Genomic DNA, 20,150 nt, shown 5'->3' on the forward strand with positions numbered 1-20,150 from the left:
TCTCCTTCCTGAGCGGTATGACGGCTGCATGGTCCCATGGTGTTTATACTTGCGTACTATTGTTTGTACAGATGAACGTGGTACCTTCAGGCATTTGGAAATTGCTCCCAAGGATGAAACAGACTTGTGGAGGTCTACCATTTTTTTTCTGAGATCTTGGCTGATTTCTTTTGATTTTCCCATGATGTCAAGCAAAGAGGCACTGAGTTTGAAGGTAGGCCTTGAAATACATCCACTGGTACATCTGCAATTGACTCAAATCATGTCAATTAGCCTATCAGAAGATTCTAAAGCCATGACATCAATTTCTGGAATTTTCCAAGCTGTTTAAAGGCACAGTCAACTTAGTGTATGTACATTTCTGACCCACTGTAATTGTGATACAGTGAATGATAAGTGAAATAATCTGTCTGTAAACAATTGTTGGAAAAATTACCTGTGTCATGCACAAAGTAGATGTCCTAACCGACATGCCAAAACTATAGTTTGTTAACAAGGAATTTGTGGAGTGGTTGAAAAAGGAGATTTAATGACTCCAACCTAAGTGTATGTAAACTTCCGACTTCAATTGAAGGTGTTCCTTCTGTCCAGGTGGGAAAGGGCAGTGTGGAATGCAGTAGAGATTGCATCATCCGTCGATCTGTTAGGGCGGTATGCAAATTGGAGTGGGTTTAGGGTTTCTGGGATAAAGGTGTTGATGTGAGCCATGACCAGCCTTTCAAAGCACTTCATGGCTACAGACGTGAGTGCTATGGGTCGGAAGTCATTTAGGTAGGTTACCTTAATGTTCCTGGGAACAGGGACTATGGTGGTCTGCTTAAAAAATGTTGGTATTACAGACTCAGACAGGGAGAGGCTGAAAATGTCAGTGAAGACACTTGCCAGTTGGTCAGAGCATGCTCACAGTACACGTCCTGGTAATCCGTCTGGCCCTGCGGCCTTGTGAATGTTGCCCTTTTCGAAGGTCTACTCACATTGGCTGCGGAGAGCATGATCACACACTTTTCTGGAACAGCTGGTGCTCTCATGCATGTTTCAGTGTTATTTGTTTCGAAGCGAGCTTAGACGTGTCACTGGGCAGCTCTCGGCTTTGCTTTCCTTTGTAGTCTGTAATGGTTTGAAAGCCCTGCCACATCCGACGAGCATCAGAGCCAGTGTAGTACAATTCGATCTTAGTCCTGTATTGATGCATTGCCTGTTTGATTGTTCGTCGGTGGGCATAGCAGGATTTCTTATAAGCTTCTGGGTTAGAGTCCCGCTCCTTGAAAGCAACAGTCTAGTCTTTAGCTCAGTGCGGATGTTGCCTGTAAGCTATGGCTTCTGGTTGGGGTATGTACGTACGGTCACCGCGGGGACGACGTCATTGATGCAGTTATTGATGAAGCCAATGCCTGATGTGGAGTACTCCTCAATGCCATCGAAAGAATCCCGGAACATATTCCAGTCTGTGCTTGCAAAACAGTCCAGTAGCTTAGCATCTGCTTCACCTGACCACTTTGTTATTGATCGAGTTACTGGTGCTTCCTGCTTTATTCATTTTTGCTTATAATCAGGAATCAGTAGGATAGAATTATGGTCAGATTTTCCAAATGGAGGGTGAGGGAGAGCTTTGTATTTATCTCTGTCTGTGGAGTAAAGGTGGTCCAGAGTTGCACATTTAACATGCTGACAGAAATTCAGTAAGACAGATTTAAGTTTCCCTGCATTAAAGTCCCCGGCCACTAGGAGCGCCACCACTGGGTGAGCATATTCCTGTTTGCTTATGGCGGAATACAGCTCATTCAGTGCGGTCTTAGTGCCAGCATCGGTCTGTGGTGGTATGTACACAGCTATGAAAAATACAGATGAAAACTCTCTAGCTAGATAATGTGGTTTACACCTTATCATTAGATATTCTATCCCAGGTGAGCAAAACCTCAAGACTTCCTTAGATATCGTGCACCAGCTGTTATTTACAAAAATACACAGTCCGCCACCTCTTGTCTTACGAGACGCCGCTGTCCTGTCCTGCTGATACAGTGTATAACCAGGCAGCTGTATGTTGATAATGTCGTCGTTCAGCCACGACTCTGTGAAGAATAAGATATTACAGTTTTGAATGTCCAATTGGTAGTTTAATCTTTGGTGTACATCATCGATTTTATTTTCCAAAGATTGCACGTTTGCTAGCAGAAAGCAAGGCAGTGGGGGTTTATTCGATCGCCTACGAATTTTCAGAAGGCAGTCCGACCTCCGTCCCTTTTTTCTTCGCCTCCTCTTCACACAAATGACGGGGATCTGGAACTGTTCCCGGGAAAGCAGTATGTCATTCACGACGGGCTCGTCAGACTCATTAAAGGAAAAAAAGTATTGTGCCAGTTCGTGATGAGTAATCGATGTTCTGATGGCTAGAAGTTATTTTTGGTCAAAAGAGACAGTAGCAGCAACATTATGTACAAAATAAAAACGAAACAAACAAAAAAACACAATTGGTTATGAACATGTAAAACGTCAGCCTTTTTCTCGGGCGCCATCTTACGATCACTAACTATTCACCAATCAGCTCTGGGTATGTGGTAGATTCTGCCTATTAAATACCATTTTGGTTAGACAATGCTAATAATTAGAGGTAGAAACTGTTGCAAACATTTGCACCAACATTGGGCACTGGCACCTAAAATGACAAACTGAAGGCAAACAAGACGAAGCCAATTGACATGAAATGCATTCCATGAAGCATTCCTCTCATATCAAACAAAAGAAGGGACAATGTTTAGAACTTTTTCAAATGTAATTGTATAAAATATAATTCATTTGATATAATTATAGTTATAATTCAAATGTGGCCTATAGTGTCCAGTAGCCAGGGGCGGACTGGCCATCATTAGCCCAGTGGGCCTGTCTAACTTGGGTTTTTTGCTCAAAATAATCACTATCTGGCTAACAATGGGGGATTGAGAACAAAAATGGGCCGGTGTGGGGGCCACAAGGAAAAAAAAGTGTTGATGTGTTTAAAATGCCAGGGCCAATTTCTGGTCACAGTCCACCTATACCCATAGACCACTACAGTCTTACATTCTGCCATCATTCAAATGGGACTGACTGCATGACAAGTGCTTGAAACTATTGCCATCTACAGTACAGCTACTTGTAGGTAAATTACTTACTTTCAAGGGGACAAAAACAATCACCACTCACTCACCAAGGAACTCAGAACCACCTGTAGTGACATTGCATGAACAGTTGGTGGTACTAACGCACTACAACTGTGACATGGATATGGTAAAGTCATGTTATTGGAACTACATGCATTGATTATACTTTTGTTATAATAATAATACTATTATTATGGTATCAGAGGTGTCACCCACCTAATTATTGAAGGGCCATTGATGGCCAAATTCAATATATTTTTAATTTGACAATATCTTACATTTTTACATTTTGATAATTTATCAGACGCTCTTCTCCAGAGACACTTACAGTCAGCTCATTCAACTCAAGGTTGCTAGATATGACAGTATTTGTCAAAACCAGTCATTACAAAGTCAGTGCTAGTAGAAAAAGACACCTGTTAGTACAAGAAAACTAGTATAACAGTAAGGTGATCGTTTTTCTAATAGGGGGTAGGGGTTTTAGGGGGATAACAGTGAAGGATCCTGAATTTTTATGTTTATAAGTAACTAACATCACTTTTATATCACAGTCTTACATAACGTTTTGTGTGTTGACACAATTGAGTGATCTCTAACCTTTGGCCAGAACCGTGAAATGTAGATCATTTATCAACACTTAGAATAAAGGAGCATCTTTCTCAGTTTTGTCTTTTCAGAGTGCTCTGCCATACAGTAAGTCCACATAGGCAATTATAGCACAACATTCACATAATAAAAATACGAGAAAAACATTGTGATGAATGAAGTTGAGAGGCGTTCAGAGGAAATTCTTGAAGAATGCTGCTCAGCTACAAAGCATGGAGAATGGTGAGCACTACAGATTTCATTATTTTCTTTGAGCTAGATGTTTTGGTAACATTTTATATTACAGTGCCCTTATTACAGTGGAATTATTCCTGTAAGTACAGTGCAACAGTATTGTAATTACTCATTATTATACTGTACTTACACTGTAATGTAAAATGTAACAGATTTTCTTGACGTGACACTCACCTAAAGGTCACTGGATGTGTGTACACTACTTTAACATAATTACTGTGTCATTGACATGTTATTTCTTAGTAAATGGCTGGTCATTTATGTGCTGTAAAATATAGTTTGGACACACCTACCTACTCATTCAATGGTTTTTCTTTATTTTTACTATTTTCTACATTGTAGAATAATAGTGAAGACATCAAAACTATGAAATGGCACATATGGAATCACACTATGGGCCTTTAAGAGGCCTTGACAGAATGCTTTTATTTAAATCATATTTCATTGGCTGAAGTTTTAGATTCCATCCACAGTCATTAGGCTCCGTCCATCAAACTAGCAATTGTTGATCATGCTGATATGTTGAAATACTGCATAATATGCAGCATATTTTAGACTGTTGAAATCAGTGGACTTTGGTATGAGGTAATAAAAAAATACATCTGTCAAACTAATGTAACATTATCACTCTCCATTACATTTCAATAGTTTTGCAAGAACTGTCCATTAAATGTATTATGCCCCCTTTTCCTATTAATTTAAGTGCTCGTGTTCTGTCACTTCTCTATCCTCTATCCATTGTAAAGTCATAATGCAGAGAGTTTATTTGTTCACATTACACAAATCCATGCCCCTTCAGCATTCACATTTGGTGCGATAGGTGTGGTGGATAGTGATTAGAGTGTTGGGCCAGTAACTGAAAGGTTTCTGGATCGAATCCTCAAGCTAAGAAGGTAAAAATCTGTCATTCTGAACAAGGCAGTTAACCCACTGTTCCCTGGTAGGCCGTCATTGTAAATAAGAATTTGTTCGTAACTGACTTGCCTAGCAGCGTAATAGTCAAAACTAACTGTCGCCAATCCTTAGCTATGATGTGGGTTTGCCCCAAGGGAAAGGGGGATACCTAGTGTTAGGGTTGCGTCAATTCGAATCTGGTATCAGAACAAGTTATGACACTGAGTCACCGATTGTATACTATGTACTTTTATTAGCTAAGCAATAAATGGTAAATGCAATTTTCATATATACGGGTTCGCTGTAATACCACGCAGGGCAGAACAGAGAACTAGCCAGCACACTAATATTATCTTCTAAAATACTCAGTAGAGACTGGGCGTGGTTTAAACTCACTCAGCCTATCGTTGGCGCACAGGCTGGTCCCAGCCCCCGGGCGCTCCAGTTGATAGATGTAACTGTTGCTGTGTAGAATATCTATGCGCTTATACCCTAGATACCGTTATCACACATCTGGTTCCTGTTATTGCTAAGTTTAAGTTCTAACAAAAGACAGTCTGTTTGCTACACTACGTTCTGTATGTGTCCCCCACAACTTATGATAACAGCCTATACCCAAGGTTAGCCATTGCCTTTCCGCTAATGTTACTTCTAACACACACAAACACCCTCATGATAGGCCAAGCATATTTTCAACCCTCACAACCCCCCCCCCCCCCCCCCCCCCCATTGGGTGTGAATAAAAAATTAAGCAATGAATCATATAAAAGCTACAAAGTTTAAAATACCTTCATGTCCTCCATTCGATCCCACTATGTACTAGATTGGCTACCAGCCACCTAGGAACTTAAAACGCTAATTTCAAAAGAGAACAACAGCTCATTTAAAAACAGAATAAAACGGTGCTACATTTGAGTCCCCCTTTTGACACCCCCTAGGGTGTCACTCCTTATCCTTTATTTTAGGGGTCACAACATAGTAATATGTTAATAGCATTTCATGAAAATAATAAAAAGTTTATCATTCATTCATTTTTTTTACAGAAACAGAAAAAATCAACAACTGATATATGCTTTTCAACTCCCCCTTTTGACACCCACAATGGTGTCATACTCAGAATACAAAGGTTAAAAGAAACACACATTTTTTGTATGAAGAATAAAAACCCTCTTTTCCACCCTGCTACACCTAACTGGTACTGCCCTCCCCTGAACAGCACCCAATGGCTATTTCATATGGAAATGGAGAGGAGTAGCAGGTGCAGTGGCCATGTGTGTGTTTGCTGTTCTACTCCATTCCATTTGAATAAAAAAATGTAAAATATAATCTGACATGGAAAATATATATATCTGACATGGAATGTGTATATATATATATATATATATATATATATATATATATACACACACACAAACAAACCACACATTTCATTGCAAATAAAAAAATGTATACAGTATATATATTTTTTTGCAAAAAAAAAATATATATATTTACATTTCATAAAACGGCATTAGCACTTACCCGTCCAGAAGTACGTCCTGTCCTTGCAGTAACAGCTCCTCAGTTCCTGTTTGAATCATAACACTCTTTCCTCACTTTCACTTTTTCACTTTCACTTTAATCTTTGACTTCGCTTTTCCTGATTTATTCGCCATGATATCTTCAATGAAATCGTTGAAAATACAACTTCCCGAAATACTGCTGCGCGTAACAAGCCTCACAGCAACTCCTCTGATCGTCAAGGCGAGAATGGAGTTCGTTACGCGTGCGATTACATACAAGGAATGGTGGTCCAACCTAAAACCATTACATACTGGCGTTTACCTCAGCTCATTGGCTATCTACCCAGATAGATTTCAAGAAGATCAGTGGTCATTGGGCAGAAATACAGTCCATCAATGAAGCTTCGCTAAAATGATTGGTGCGCAAGGTAGTCATTGCTCATTGTCTTCAAATCAGTTCACTTCGGTCAATACTCCCTGCAAAAAAAACACACGTTTGGCTGTGTTGCAAACATCCAGAGGAATGCACTGAAACCAACCATGACTAGATAAACGATGGTTTACCGTGTGTAATTACGTTGAATGCTCCGTAAAAAAATTGATAGAGATGGAATTCACGGCACAAACGGGTTACAAAATGTTTCGATTTAAGCTATAAAAATGGATTTTATCAAAGAAAACGGCACTTCATTTGATCACTGGGATCCTCAGGAAGAGAAATAAGAGGAAGATATCAGAATGTAAGTCATAAGTTTACCTTCAGATGTGAATGTGTAAAAACTGTCATGGCGGAAAATGTTTCTGTTGTTGATTGCTCTTCTCAAACAAAAGTAGTGGAATTTGTTCTCTGTAATAGCTATTTTAAATTGGAAAACATAGGTTGATTACCAAGATTCCAATCTTTTGAAGGGTGTAGACACTTGCATTTTTAAGAATGTTTAATGTTACGATGTTGTACTTTTAGTTGTCACTCTTAAATTTCCCCTGATGTTGATCCCTGTACAGGGATCGCAGCCATAATTAAGGGAACATTTTGACATTCGCCATATGGTTAGTGAGACCGACCACATTGCAAATGTACGGTCCCTTACTAGACATTCGAAAACATTTGTAAAATTCGCGGACGGAGTCGGGCCGTGCGGCAGGGCCGGATCTTCCGGGAAGTCATCAAACGAACTCTCTCGGACATTCGGTTTCCGTTTTATAAAATAATCAAATTTTGGTCATTTTTCCGCTGTCCCGGTAAATCCCACAAGAGGGCATATGCAATCATATTGCAAATGTACAAAACATCACGAATCACGACGTGGCTTTATCTCCTAAACAGAAAATATTTTGAAGCTGAAACTTGGTGAGCATAGGTTTGGCATAATGGGCAGTTGGCCCCGAACAAGATGGCGTCTAGGCCTGAACGGTTTTTGAGTTATGGCCATTTTTCTGGGATTAAAGGTCCAAAATGAAAATAGAGCAATATTTTTTCCGCTTCACGTCAAAGTCAAGGAGCCTCCGGTGTCAATAAAAAAAGAACCAGCCATTTCTCTATCGTCATTTAAGAGAAATCGTACAATGTCAAATTTGTGATGTTCAAAAAAAGTTTTTTTTCTAAACAGTTACAGATCCAGTTGCAGCGTGTTCATACGAATCTTTTTAAAGTGTGCTTCGTAGCTCTGCGAGATTTCTGTGATTTTCTGTGATTTTCTGAAATAACACACACTCACTAAACGCTCCGTAAATAAGTCAGTTCTTAACATAAAGATTTAAAACTCAAAATTCTATAATTGCCTACCCCAAGGAGGATAGGTGTTCACTTTCAGATTCCTGTGTAAACCGGAAGTGCCTTAAAATGATGTCATAGGTGCTGTTTCCAAGGGTTAAAAAGGTCAGATCTTTTCAAAACTTCATATGTGTGATTAGGCAACCCCCATGAACTGTAAGTCAGTCATTTCTCCCATAAAATTTCAAAGAAAAACTAAATCTCACACACACACACACAGCTTGGAAGGAGGGACGTATTGGTGTGCATAGAGACAGACAGTGCCTGCAATAGTTAGCTTTGTTCGAGCTAAAAAGAACCGTCAGACCTAGAGTTCTGAAACTTTAGAAACCCGTTCTATAGACCTCAGGTCGATAGTGCGTGGTGAGTTACTTGGCTCTAGATGGTTCTCGGACCGAGAAACAGCCTCGTACATTTGCAATGACTTCAATTCATTTTGACCATTACGAAAATGATGACATTTGGAAAAGTCTCCGAGACGCAAGACTAGGTGCATTGAAACCGGCTCGGCCCATAGAGACGGACCCCAATGTTTCTGTCTGATAGCTCATTCAAGGACCCCGTAGCAAGGCATGGAAAAAAGTGGATTGCATGTGCATTTGCAATAAGATTCAACAGTGAAAAAAACATCACCAAATGGACATGATGAAATCAACACAACGAGCGATGGAAAGGAACAACTATCACTGCCCGGCCATCCTGTGTTCATCAGGCCAGTCAATTTTGCATTTCTGCAAAATTTGAGCATGTCAAATATGTGATGGTACATGGCAAATGGACATAACATCCTGATTTGGCATTTTGAAATCTTTCATATTGCATTTGGACATTTCTTATGGCATTTGGCCAAAAAAAAGTGACTTCTGACTTTGACTTTTGAATTCCTATGAAATCATATTGCAAATGGACAAAACATATGCCTTATGCACAGGTAAAAAAATATATATATTGATAATAAAATATGACTAAAGTATGTTGATACAGTTCTTATACGTTTGTAATTGACACAAAATTCAAAAGAACGGTCCAGAAACGAAAAACGCTCTCTCTGCCATGAGAGGTGACTGTATAGTCCACAAGGTCTGCCATGAGAGGTGACTGTATAGTTATGGCTGGGGGGCAGTATTGAGTAGCTTGGATGAATAAGTTGCCCAAAATAAACGGCCTGCTCCTCAGTCTCAGTTGCTAATATATGCATATTATTATTATTATTGGATAGAAAACACTCTAAGGTTTCTAAAACTGTTTGAATGATGTCTGTGAGTATAACAGAACTCATATGGCAGGCAAAATCCTGAGGAGAAATCAAAACAGGAAGTGAGAAATCTGAGCTTCGTATGTATTCACCACAGTTCCCAATGAAATCCTCTTGATTTATTACATATTATATATATATATATATATATATATATATATATATATATATATATAAATGATGTTGCACTACCTAGGGGTTCCACTAGATGTCAACCATCTATAGAAATTTGAATGAGACTTCTACTGTGTTGTGGGACTGAATGAGAGCAGAATCTATCAGGTGAATGGCAGTCAGCCATTTTCTGATCACTCGCATTCCTCATGGTATCCACTTGCGTTCCATTGCTCATCAAGACACAAAGGAAATCTCCAATTGGAACATTATTGAAGATATATGTTAAAAACATCCTAATGATTGATTCTGTACATAGTTTCAAATGTTTCTTCGACCTGTAATATAACTTTTTAAAGTTTTTGTCCGACGGAACGCTGACCAGAATGAGCGTTTGGATATGTATACCAAATGTGCTAACAAACAGAGGTATTTGGACATAAATAACGGACATTATCGAACAAAACAAACATTTATTGTGGACCTGGGATTCCTGGAGTGCTTTCTGATGAAGATCATCAAAGGTAAGGGAATATTTATCATGTAATTTCTTGTTTATGTTGACGCCAACATGGAGGCTATTGTGACTATTTCTTCTGAGCGCCGTCTCAGATTATTGCATGGTTTGCTTACTCCGTAAAGTTTTTTTTAAATCAGACACAGCGGTTGCATTAAGGAGAGGTATATCTATAATTCCATGTGTATAACTTGTATTATCATCTACATTTATGATGAGTATTTCTGTTGAATGATGTGACTATGCACAATCCATGGATGTTTTTGGAACTAGTGAATGTAACGCGCCAATGTAAACTCATGTTTTGATAAATATGAAGTTTATCAAACATCATACATGAATTGTGTAACATGAAGTCCTATGAGTGTCATCTGATGAAGATCATCAAAGGTTAGTGATTAAATTTATCTCTCTTTGTGCTTTTTGTGACTCCTCTTTGGCTGGGAAAATGGCTGTTTTTATTGTGGTTTGGTGGTCACCCAACATAATAGTTTGTGGTGCTTTCGCCGTAAAAGCCTATTTGAAATCGGACTCTGTGGTGGGATTAACAACAAGACTACTATTAAAACGATATAGGATACATGTATGTTTGAGGACTTTTAATTATGAGATTTTTGATGTTTTGAATTTGGCGGCCCTGCACTTTCACTTGCTGTTGTCATATCATCCCGTTAACGGGATTGCAGCCATAAGACGTTCTTAAGGAGAAGCACCTTTAGTCAATCTGCTTTCTCTGTGAGAGCTTCCCATGTCTGGAATAGCCTACCATCAGACACACACACAACTGTACCACCTATAACAAAAAAACATGAAGACAAAAAGGAATCCCTAGCTGTGTATTGTCGCTTTCCATGTTGTCTGTAGCTGGTGAAGTGTGGATACACTTTGTTGATTTTATGTATTTAGTTTTGTTGATTTTTGCGTGCTGCTTGTTCTATGTTTACGTGTGCTCACTGCTCATTAATTGTCTGTATTGTTATTGTAATTGTTTTTAATAACCTGCCCAGGAACTGCAGTTGAAAATTCTCCAGCTGGCTAAAACTGACACTTTTCCTGAAATGGTGATTCATGTGCACTTGTCACGGTCGTCATATGGAGGAGACCAAGGCGCAGCGTCGTAAGCGTACATACTTCTTTATTAAAGAAAGAACACCGAACAAAACTAACCAAAACAACAAAACGAACCGTGAAGCAAATATGAGTAGTGCAGACAGGCAACTAAACATAGAATAAGAACCCACAAATACCCTAGACAAAATGGCTACCTAAATATGGTCCCCAATCCGAGACAACGATAAACAGCTGCCTCTGATTGGGAACCAATTCAGGCCACCATAGACATACAAATACCTAGACTTACAAAAACCCCTGGGTATACAAAAACATACACACTCTAGTCACACCCTGATCTAACCAAAATAGTAAAGAAAACAAAGATAACTAAGTTTAGGGCGTGACAGTCCCCCCTTCCTGGCTGGATGCCCATTCTAGCCCGACCAATGCGAGGAGCTGGAATAGAGTGCACCGGGCTTTAATAGCGTACTGGAGACACTGTGCACTCCACCGCATAACACGGTGCCTGACCAGTAACCCGCTCCCCACGGTAAGCACGAGGAGTTGGCTCAGGTCTCCAACCTGACTCAGCCAATCTCCTCATGTGCCCCCAAAAATGTTTTATTGGGGCTGCCTCTCGGGCTTCCGTGCTAGCCGTGTCCCCTCGTGTCGTAACTAAGGTCAGGCCGTGACAGCACTGTTCCTGTAAAAATAAAAATAATCTCAAAACTGCAATCCACTTTAATGACCGGACATTGTTCCACGTAATGGAAACAGATTATAATGTTAGAATACATTAACTTCCTGCTCAAATTCACTGGTGTTACCTAAACTATAAACCCATCAAGAGTAATCAGAAATCACAGAAAGTTTCCAATTCAACTATTCATACCTCTACTGCAAATGACCCACTGCATCCCTTACAGCCCAATATAGCTGAGTGAGCACGAATAACTCTTCTATTCTTAACAGTAGGAAAAAAATATAACCCATTCTCAAACAACGTTCTGCGCTTACCTCTATCGTAAGGTTAAAAACAAACTTGACAATTATCTCTTCTCTTTTGGCTTCCTACTTATGAAAAGTCCATGACTTTAAGAGTAACATGTAATGTGCCAAATTTATAAAATACATCAGTCAGTCCATAATAAAAAATAAAGTTATTTAAAGACGATTCCATTCTCAATATGTTATTCCAGCAGACCATTTAGGCAACAGACACCGTATTACATCGAAATCGCCTCTCTTTTTATATTGAATAAATGAGCTTTTCAATTTGAACTAAGCAAGCTGTTAAAATGTTGAGTTTATATCTTAAACAAACACTGGTGGAATTATCTGTCCAGACAAAACATGCCAATACTTGAATTACAATCAGAAACCCCTTTTTTGTCAATATCATAGACCCAGTGCAATTGAAATGACAAATAAATCCTGCAAATAACTCAATTGCAATGGTTTGTAGTCTTAAAATCTGACACATAATAACGACACATTTCCCAGAAAATAGTCGTAATTAATGGTCCAAGCTTTCTCCGCAGAGATTCTCACAAGCGCAAAAGGAATAGATTTGCAGTCAATGAGTTAAATCGACATTCATTGACTCGGAAACAGATCTTGTGCTTTCCAATCAATTCAGATTATGTGTAAGGGGTGCGTACTGGCGGCAGAGAAGTCAGACGCAGGAGAGCAAAAACTGTTTCCAACAGCTCAGTTTAATAATAAAAACCCACCGGAAACCAGAACAATCTATAAATGGGTACAACACCCGACGCACACCAGACATAACGTGCATAAGCACTTACAATAAACAATATTGGACAAGGACATGGGGGGGAGCAGAGGGTTAAATACACAACATGTAATTGATGGAATTGAAACCAGGTGTGTGGGAAGACAAGACAAAACAAATGGAAAATGAAAGGTGGATTTGCTCTAACTTTATGGAAAAGGTTTATTCAATAAATATAGCAACTCCTCTCATACTGGGAAGGAAATTAAAAAAAAAAAATTTCAGGCCTCAAGGGCAGTTTTATTTCAAATGTAGTACCCGAAAGGAGAAAATCCAATAAGCGTTTTATAGTTACATCGTTAGGGTAAATTAATCAAAAGTGGACACACTCCAATCAGTTTCTGAGACAATTGTCCAGACTTAAATTTAACTTAACTTAAATTTAACCCTTCCAGTACATTCTGAACGAAGACCATCAAAGGTAAGGGAATATTTATGCTGAAATTGTGTGTTTCTGTTGACTCCAACATAGCGGAGAATTATTGCTTATATCTGAGCGCCGTCTCAGAATATTGAATAGTGAGCGATTTCTGTAACGTTAAAAAGAAATGTAACAAAGCGATTGCATTAAGAAGCAGTGTATCTTTCTAACTATATGTAGAACATGTATATTTAGTCAAAGTTTATGATGTCTATTTACGTTATCTTGCGGCGCTACCTATATTTTCTGCGGACATTTTTGAGTATTTTCTGAACATGAATTCAATGTGAATGGACATTTATGGATATAAATGGCATATGTTGTTCAGTAATCGATTGGCAAAAAGCAGATAGAATCAAAAAAGTACCATAAAAGTTTGTAGAAACATGTCAATCGATTTTTATAATCAATCCTGAGTTTGTTTTTGTCATAAATAATCGGCATATTTCAACCGGACGATAGCTTCGTCAATAGAAAAGAAAAACAAGAAAGGCATGCGCCCAGTCACGCTGGACTCATGTCTGAAAATGTCCACTGTCCTCTCATTGAAAGTGCTGCATCTCCCTAATTTTTCAGAGTAATAGCTAGAAAAAATGCCTAAAGACTGGCCACATGTAGTGGAAGCGATGGGGATTGTGAACTGCGTCATAAGTCTTTGTATGGTGGATAGGCTTTCAATGGAAAAACAGGCATTTCAAAATAAAAGCATTTCCTGGATGGATTTTCCTCAGGTTTTCGCCTGCCATATCAGTTCTGTTATACTCACAGACGAGTGTTTTCTATCCAAATCTACCAATTATATGCATATACTATACTGGGCACACTTCATCAAAAATTCAGAATGCTGCCCCCTATCCTAATGAAGTTAAAACCTGTTGAGGATAGGGAGACGCTAGCGTCTCAACTGGCTAATTGCCTGGGGAAATGCAGAGCGCCAGATTCAAATAAAATGCTATAAAATTCAAACTTTCATTAAATCACACATGTAAGATACACAATTAAAGCTACACTCGTTGTGAATCCAGCCTACATGTCAGATTTTTAAAATGCTTTTCGACAAAATATTTTTATTATCTGAAAGCATGCACCCATCTGAACCAGTAATAAACAAAAGAGCTAGCGTAGCAGGTGCTACACAAAACGCTGAAATAAAATATAAAATATGCATTACCTTTGACGAGCTTCTTTTGTTGGCACTCCAACATGTCCCATAAACATCACAATTGGTCCTTTTTCGATTAATTCCGTCCATGTATACCCGAAATGTCCATTTATAAAGCACGTTTGATCCAGAAAAAAATAGCTTACCAAAACACAACGTCACTACAAAACATTTCAAAAGTTGCCTATAAACTTTGCCAAAATATTTCAAACTACTTTTGTAATACAACTTTAGGTATTTTTAAACATTAATAATCGATCAAATTGTAGACGGCGCAATCAGTATTCAATACAGGAAGACAACAAACCAATGCTACTTTTCAAGTCTTGCGCACTCTCAACAGTGTTACCCAGTTCCTAGATGGCCGTACTTCCAGGATGTGCTTCTTCTTCGTTGCACAAATTATTAACCTAGGGGGCAGCATTTCACTTTTGGATAAATAGCGTGCCCAATTTCAACTTCCTGCTACTCATGCCAGGAATATATGATATGCATATGATTAGTAGGTGTGGATAGAAAACACTCTGAGGTTTCTAAAACTGTTTCAATCATATCTGTCACTATAACAGAACTTATGAAGCAGGCATAACTGTTCAGATTTTTAATTTTTTTTTGCCTCTAACCGTTCCCTCTTCCACTGGATGTCACCAGTCTTTGGAATTTGGTTGAGGTTAAAGGGACCAACTCAAAACCTACATACGTCTACGTATGGGTTGTTTCAGTTGCATTTCATTATATTCACAGTATTACTTTATCAAATCTCCAGTAATTGATTATACACACATACAATTCATCATATTTTCATATCGTCACAGAATCCATATAAAGTGTAAGAATTTCTTAGGTACTTACATCAACCATTTCATTTGCATTTTCAAGGACTCTCCACAGCTATGTTGCAATTCTTCAGCTACATATGGACGGTACCAAAATAAATGATCTAATGACTCTGCCTTCACGCAGCACAATCTGCAGAGCTGGGAAATTTGTATCCCCTATATATATATATATATATATACAGTGCCTTGCGAAAGTATTCGGCCCCCTTGAACTTTGCGACCGTTTGCCACATTTCAGGCTTCAAACATAAAGATATAAAACTGTATTTTTTGGTGAAGAATCAACAACAAGTGGGACACAATCATGAAGTGGAACGACATTTATTGGATATTTCAAACTTTTTTAACAAATCAAAAACTGAAAAATTGGGCGTGCAAAATTATTCAACCCCTTTACTTTCAGTGCAGCAAACTCTCTCCAGAAGTTCAGTGAGGATCTCTGAATGATCCAATGTTGACCGAAATGACTAATGATGATAAATACAATCCACCTGTGTGTAATCAAGTCTCCGTATAAATGACCTGCACTGTGATAGTCTCAGAAGTCCGTTATAAGCGCAGAGAGCATCATGAAGAACAAGGAACACACCAGGCAGGTCCGAGATACTGTTGTGAAGAAGTTTAAAGCCGGATTTGGATACAAAAAGATTTCCCAAGCTTTAAACATCCCAAGGAGCACTGTGCAAGCGATAATATTGAAATGGAAGGAGTATCAGACCACTGCAAATCTACCAAGACTTGGCCGTCCCTCTAAACTTTCAGCTCATACAAGGAGAAGACTGATCAGAGATGCAGCCAAGAGGCCCATGATCACTCTGGATGAACTGCAGAGATCTACAGCTGAGGTGGGAGACTCTGTCCATAGGACAACAATCAGTCGTATATTGCACAAATCTGGCCTTTATGGAAGAGTGGCAAGAAGAAAGCCATTTCTTAAATGTGAGCGGACCAAGTAATTGGGCGTCACTCTAAAGCGGTAAGGTGGAATAAACGAGTCAGGAGTAAGTTTTCTTGATTGAACACAGTTCTCTATTGAGGGCATTGGGTCAACACAAACACTCCAACATAATCAATGAAAATCTTCCAAGGAAAAACATACATCTTCTTCTCCAGGTGAAACAAGAACATAATAGGATTATCTTTAAACTACAACCAAAAGTCACGGGCTTGTCACCGTCTTAGTGGTTCTTCCTGGATAGCTCCTCTCTCTCGGTGGCCATCTTCCAGAGATAGTTTCCCCTCTCTCTGCTGGTTCCATTCTCTCTCTTATAGGGGAAGGAGAGTATGTCATTAGTACCGTCAGCTGTGCTTAATTGCCTCTGGTTACCTTGTCTCCCATGCCTTGTTGGGCTACTATCCATGAGCCCAGCCTGCCCTCTGGTGGTCCTTCCACATACCTTCCCCCCCAGGACCGAACCGGAGGGTCGGGCGCCAGACGCACCGTCTTGGTCGCGTCGGGACAGCGCGTCTGCATTCCCGTTCCTCGATCCGGCCCTGTGGATGACATGGAAAGAGAACGGTTGTAAAGACAAAAAACATCTGGCTATTCTGTTGTTATTGTTTCTCTTACCAGCCATCCACGTGAGGGGCGCATGGTCAGTAACTAATGCAAACCTCCGACCCAGTAGGTAGTACCGGAGATAATCGAGGGCCCACTTGATGGCTAAGGCCTCTTTCTCTACGGTCGCATACCTCTGTTCCCGATCGCTGAGCTTCCTACTAATGAAGAGAATCGGCTTCTCTTCTTCACCTTTACCCTGAGCTAGTACGGCCCCGAGCCCTGTATCCGAGGCGTCGACCTGCACAATGAACTCTTGTGAGAAGTCCGGAGCCTGTAGAACGGGATCAGAACACAGGCCATCTTTGAGCAATTGAAAGGCCTCTTCCGTCTCGTCTTTCCACTCTACCTGGTTTGGCAGGTTTTTCCTGATGAGGTTTGTGAGGGGGTTGGCAATGGTTGCATATCCCGGGATAAAACGGCGATAATATCCTGTTATCCCTAAGAAGGCCCGAACGTCTCGCTTGGTCCGGGGTCGAGGCCAGTCACAAATGGCCCTTGTCTTCTCTGCCTGTGGGCGTATTTTCCCATTCCCCACGGTGTACCCCAGGTATTCCGCTTCGGACAGGCCCAGGCAGCATTTATTTGGATTGGCTGTCAACCCTGTGGCTTCCAAACTCACGAGCACCGCCCGTAATCGCAGGAGGTGAGTATCCCAGTCCTCGCTGTGGATGACCACATCGTCTATGCATGCCGCTGCATACTCTTGATGGGGCCGTAGAATGGCATCCATGAGGCGTTGGAAAGTTGCAGCGGCACCGTGCAGTCCGAAGGGCATCCTCACATACTGGAAAAGCCCCTCTGGGGTGGCGAAGGCAGTCTTTGGGCGGTCCTCCGGAGCCACCGGCACTTGCCAATATCCCTTCGTCAAATCCAGGGTAGTGATGAACTTGGCCTTTCCTAAGCGCTCCAAGAGTTCATCCACCCGGGGCATGGGATACGCATCGAATGTAGAGATGGCATTCATGCCCCTAAAGTCGTTGCAGAGTCTCATACTACCATCGGATTTGGGGACCAGGACTATGGGACTGGACCACTCACTCGTCGAGGGCTCGATCGCGCCCATCCTCAACATTTCCCTCACCTCTTTCTTAGCGATGACTCGGCGAGCCTCAGGAATCCTGTAAGGGCGGATATGCACCTTCTTGCCGGGTTCAGTGTGGATATGGTGGAACAGGACATCTGTTTGTCCTGGGAATGGAGAGAATATTCGACCGAAGTTCATAATCAGCTTGTCTAGCTGTCTTGACTGCTCCGGTAGGAGAGTTTGGCCACGGCGCACCTGTGGTAGAGCCTCCTCTTTTCCTTTGCCCTCCAGGGCCATCAAAGCCACCTCCTCCTCTCGCCCATGGTACGTCTTCAGCAGGGTTATGTGATAGAGTTGGACCTTCTTCCTCCTGTCAGGTTGCTTGATGAGGTAATTGACCGGTGAGACCCTTTTCATTACCTCGTAGGGCCCCCTCCACTGCGCCAGCAAGCGATGTTCGGCCGTGGGCACAAGCACCATCACTTTCTCTCCCACGGTGAACTCACGTGGGGTCGCGGACTTATCATAGGCCCGGCCTTGGGTCCTTTGGGCCTTCTCCATATGCTCCTTGACTATGGGCCACACTGCTGACAGGCGGTCTCTCATCAGGGTAACGTGCTCTATTGTGGATCGAAAGGGGCATGGTTGGGTCTCCCAGGTCTCCTTGGCTAAGTCGAGGATTCCTCGACAGGGTCTGCCATAGAGCAATTCAAACGGAGAGAATCCAGTGGATGCCTGGGGTACTTCTCGCAGGGCAAACATTAAGTGTGGGAGAAGCATGTCCCAGTTTTTCCCGTCTCGGGACACCACTCTTCTCAACATGCTTTTAATCGTTTTGTTCAAGCGTTCACACAACCCGTCTGTTTGAGGGTGGAATATGCTTGTACGTATCTGTTGAACCTGATATAACCGACACAAGTCCTTCATCAACCGGGACATGAACGGGGTTCCTTGATCGGTTAAGATAGTCTTGGGGAGGCCCACACGAGAGAACATCAGGAATAACTCCTTGGCAATTCCCTTTGACGACATGTTACGCAGGGGTATGGCCTCCGGGAACTTGGTAGCGTAATCTATAACCACTAGGATGTACTCGTGTCCACTGGCGGATTTTGGGAGGGGTCCTACGAGGTCCATAGCTATGCGTTCAAAGGGAGTCTCTATGATGGGGAGAGGAATCAAAGGGTTACGTAGGTGTGGCCGTGGGGCTGTACGTTGACATTGATCACACGTCCTACAATACCTGGCCACATCCCGGGTGACCCGGGGCCAATAGAATCTCTGCATGATTCTGTCAATAGTCTTGTCTCGTGCCAGGTGTCCTCCTAGGACGTGGGAATGGGCTAACTGTAGAACTGTATCCCTGTATGGCCTAGGCACCATTAGTAATTCCTGGTTTTCCCCCCTTCGTCGTACGACCCAGTATAAGAGACCCCGCCTGATTGCATAGTAAGGAAGAGGGGGCTCACCTGATCCGTCGACGTTCCTCCCGTCGATCACCTTCACTTTCCTCATGGCCTCCCTTAGGTCTGGGTCTCTATGCTGCGAGGTGCCGAACTGTCCCTTTAATTCCTGGGGCAGGTCGACCTCGGTAGAGGGATGTGGAGGATGTTCCACATCCCCATCAGGGGTGACCGAGGAGAATCCCTTCCAGGTTCCCTCCTCGGATGGAGCTTCAAATATATCCCTTAGTGCCTGGTTGCTCCTTTCTTCCTGCGTTGTGTATAACCCTTCACATGTGTCTTCATCGGTGGTTTCCTGGAATATCTGTCGTAAACGTTGGGTCGCTATTTCTTCCTCTGCTGCAGAGGACGAGGACGCGGCTACGTCTCCTTGTAGGACTACTACCTCGGGCTTGGATTTTCTCTTCTTTCCTGTCCCTCTTCTTCCCGTACATAACGTCATCTGCCGAAGCTCCTTATATAGGGGACAGTCTCTCCCGATCAATAATGGCACCTTCAGCTGGGGCACTTTCCCTGCCCTGACTGTACACCTTCCTTTTGGAGTGAGAATAGGCAGATTCACAGTGGGGTAATAGTGGGTGTCTCCATGGATACAGGATACGGCTACTTTGTCTGGTAGCAGTGCTGCGGAGGTCACCATCCGCTCCTCTACTAACGTAACCATACTTCCCGAGTCGAGAATAGCTACCACATCTTGTCCTTCGACTCGCACCGGAATCTCTGAGGCTGGGGCTATCTCTGTTAACCAACAGTGTTGATCCTGCCCCCTCAAAACGGGATGTGTGGGGATAGGCAGTGATGACTC

The 20,150-nt window shown here is 41.5% G+C and overlaps 1 protein-coding gene across 1 annotated transcript in view; it reads left to right on the forward strand.

Moving 5' to 3' along the window:
* Positions 1-3,796: 3,796 nt before the first annotated feature.
* Positions 3,797-20,150, forward strand: part of LOC110494094 (sodium- and chloride-dependent GABA transporter 2) — a 40,891-nt gene continuing 24,537 nt past the window's right edge. Inside the window, exon 1 of the mRNA XM_036950134.1 lies at positions 3,797-3,962. Within this exon, the coding sequence (XP_036806029.1) occupies positions 3,892-3,962 (71 nt within the window). The 5' untranslated portion in view covers positions 3,797-3,891. The remainder of the gene's footprint in view (positions 3,963-20,150) is intronic.

This window comes from Oncorhynchus mykiss, chromosome 17 (genome assembly GCF_013265735.2).
Source record: "Oncorhynchus mykiss isolate Arlee chromosome 17, USDA_OmykA_1.1, whole genome shotgun sequence".
NCBI classification, from domain to species: Eukaryota; Metazoa; Chordata; class Actinopteri; order Salmoniformes; family Salmonidae; genus Oncorhynchus; species Oncorhynchus mykiss.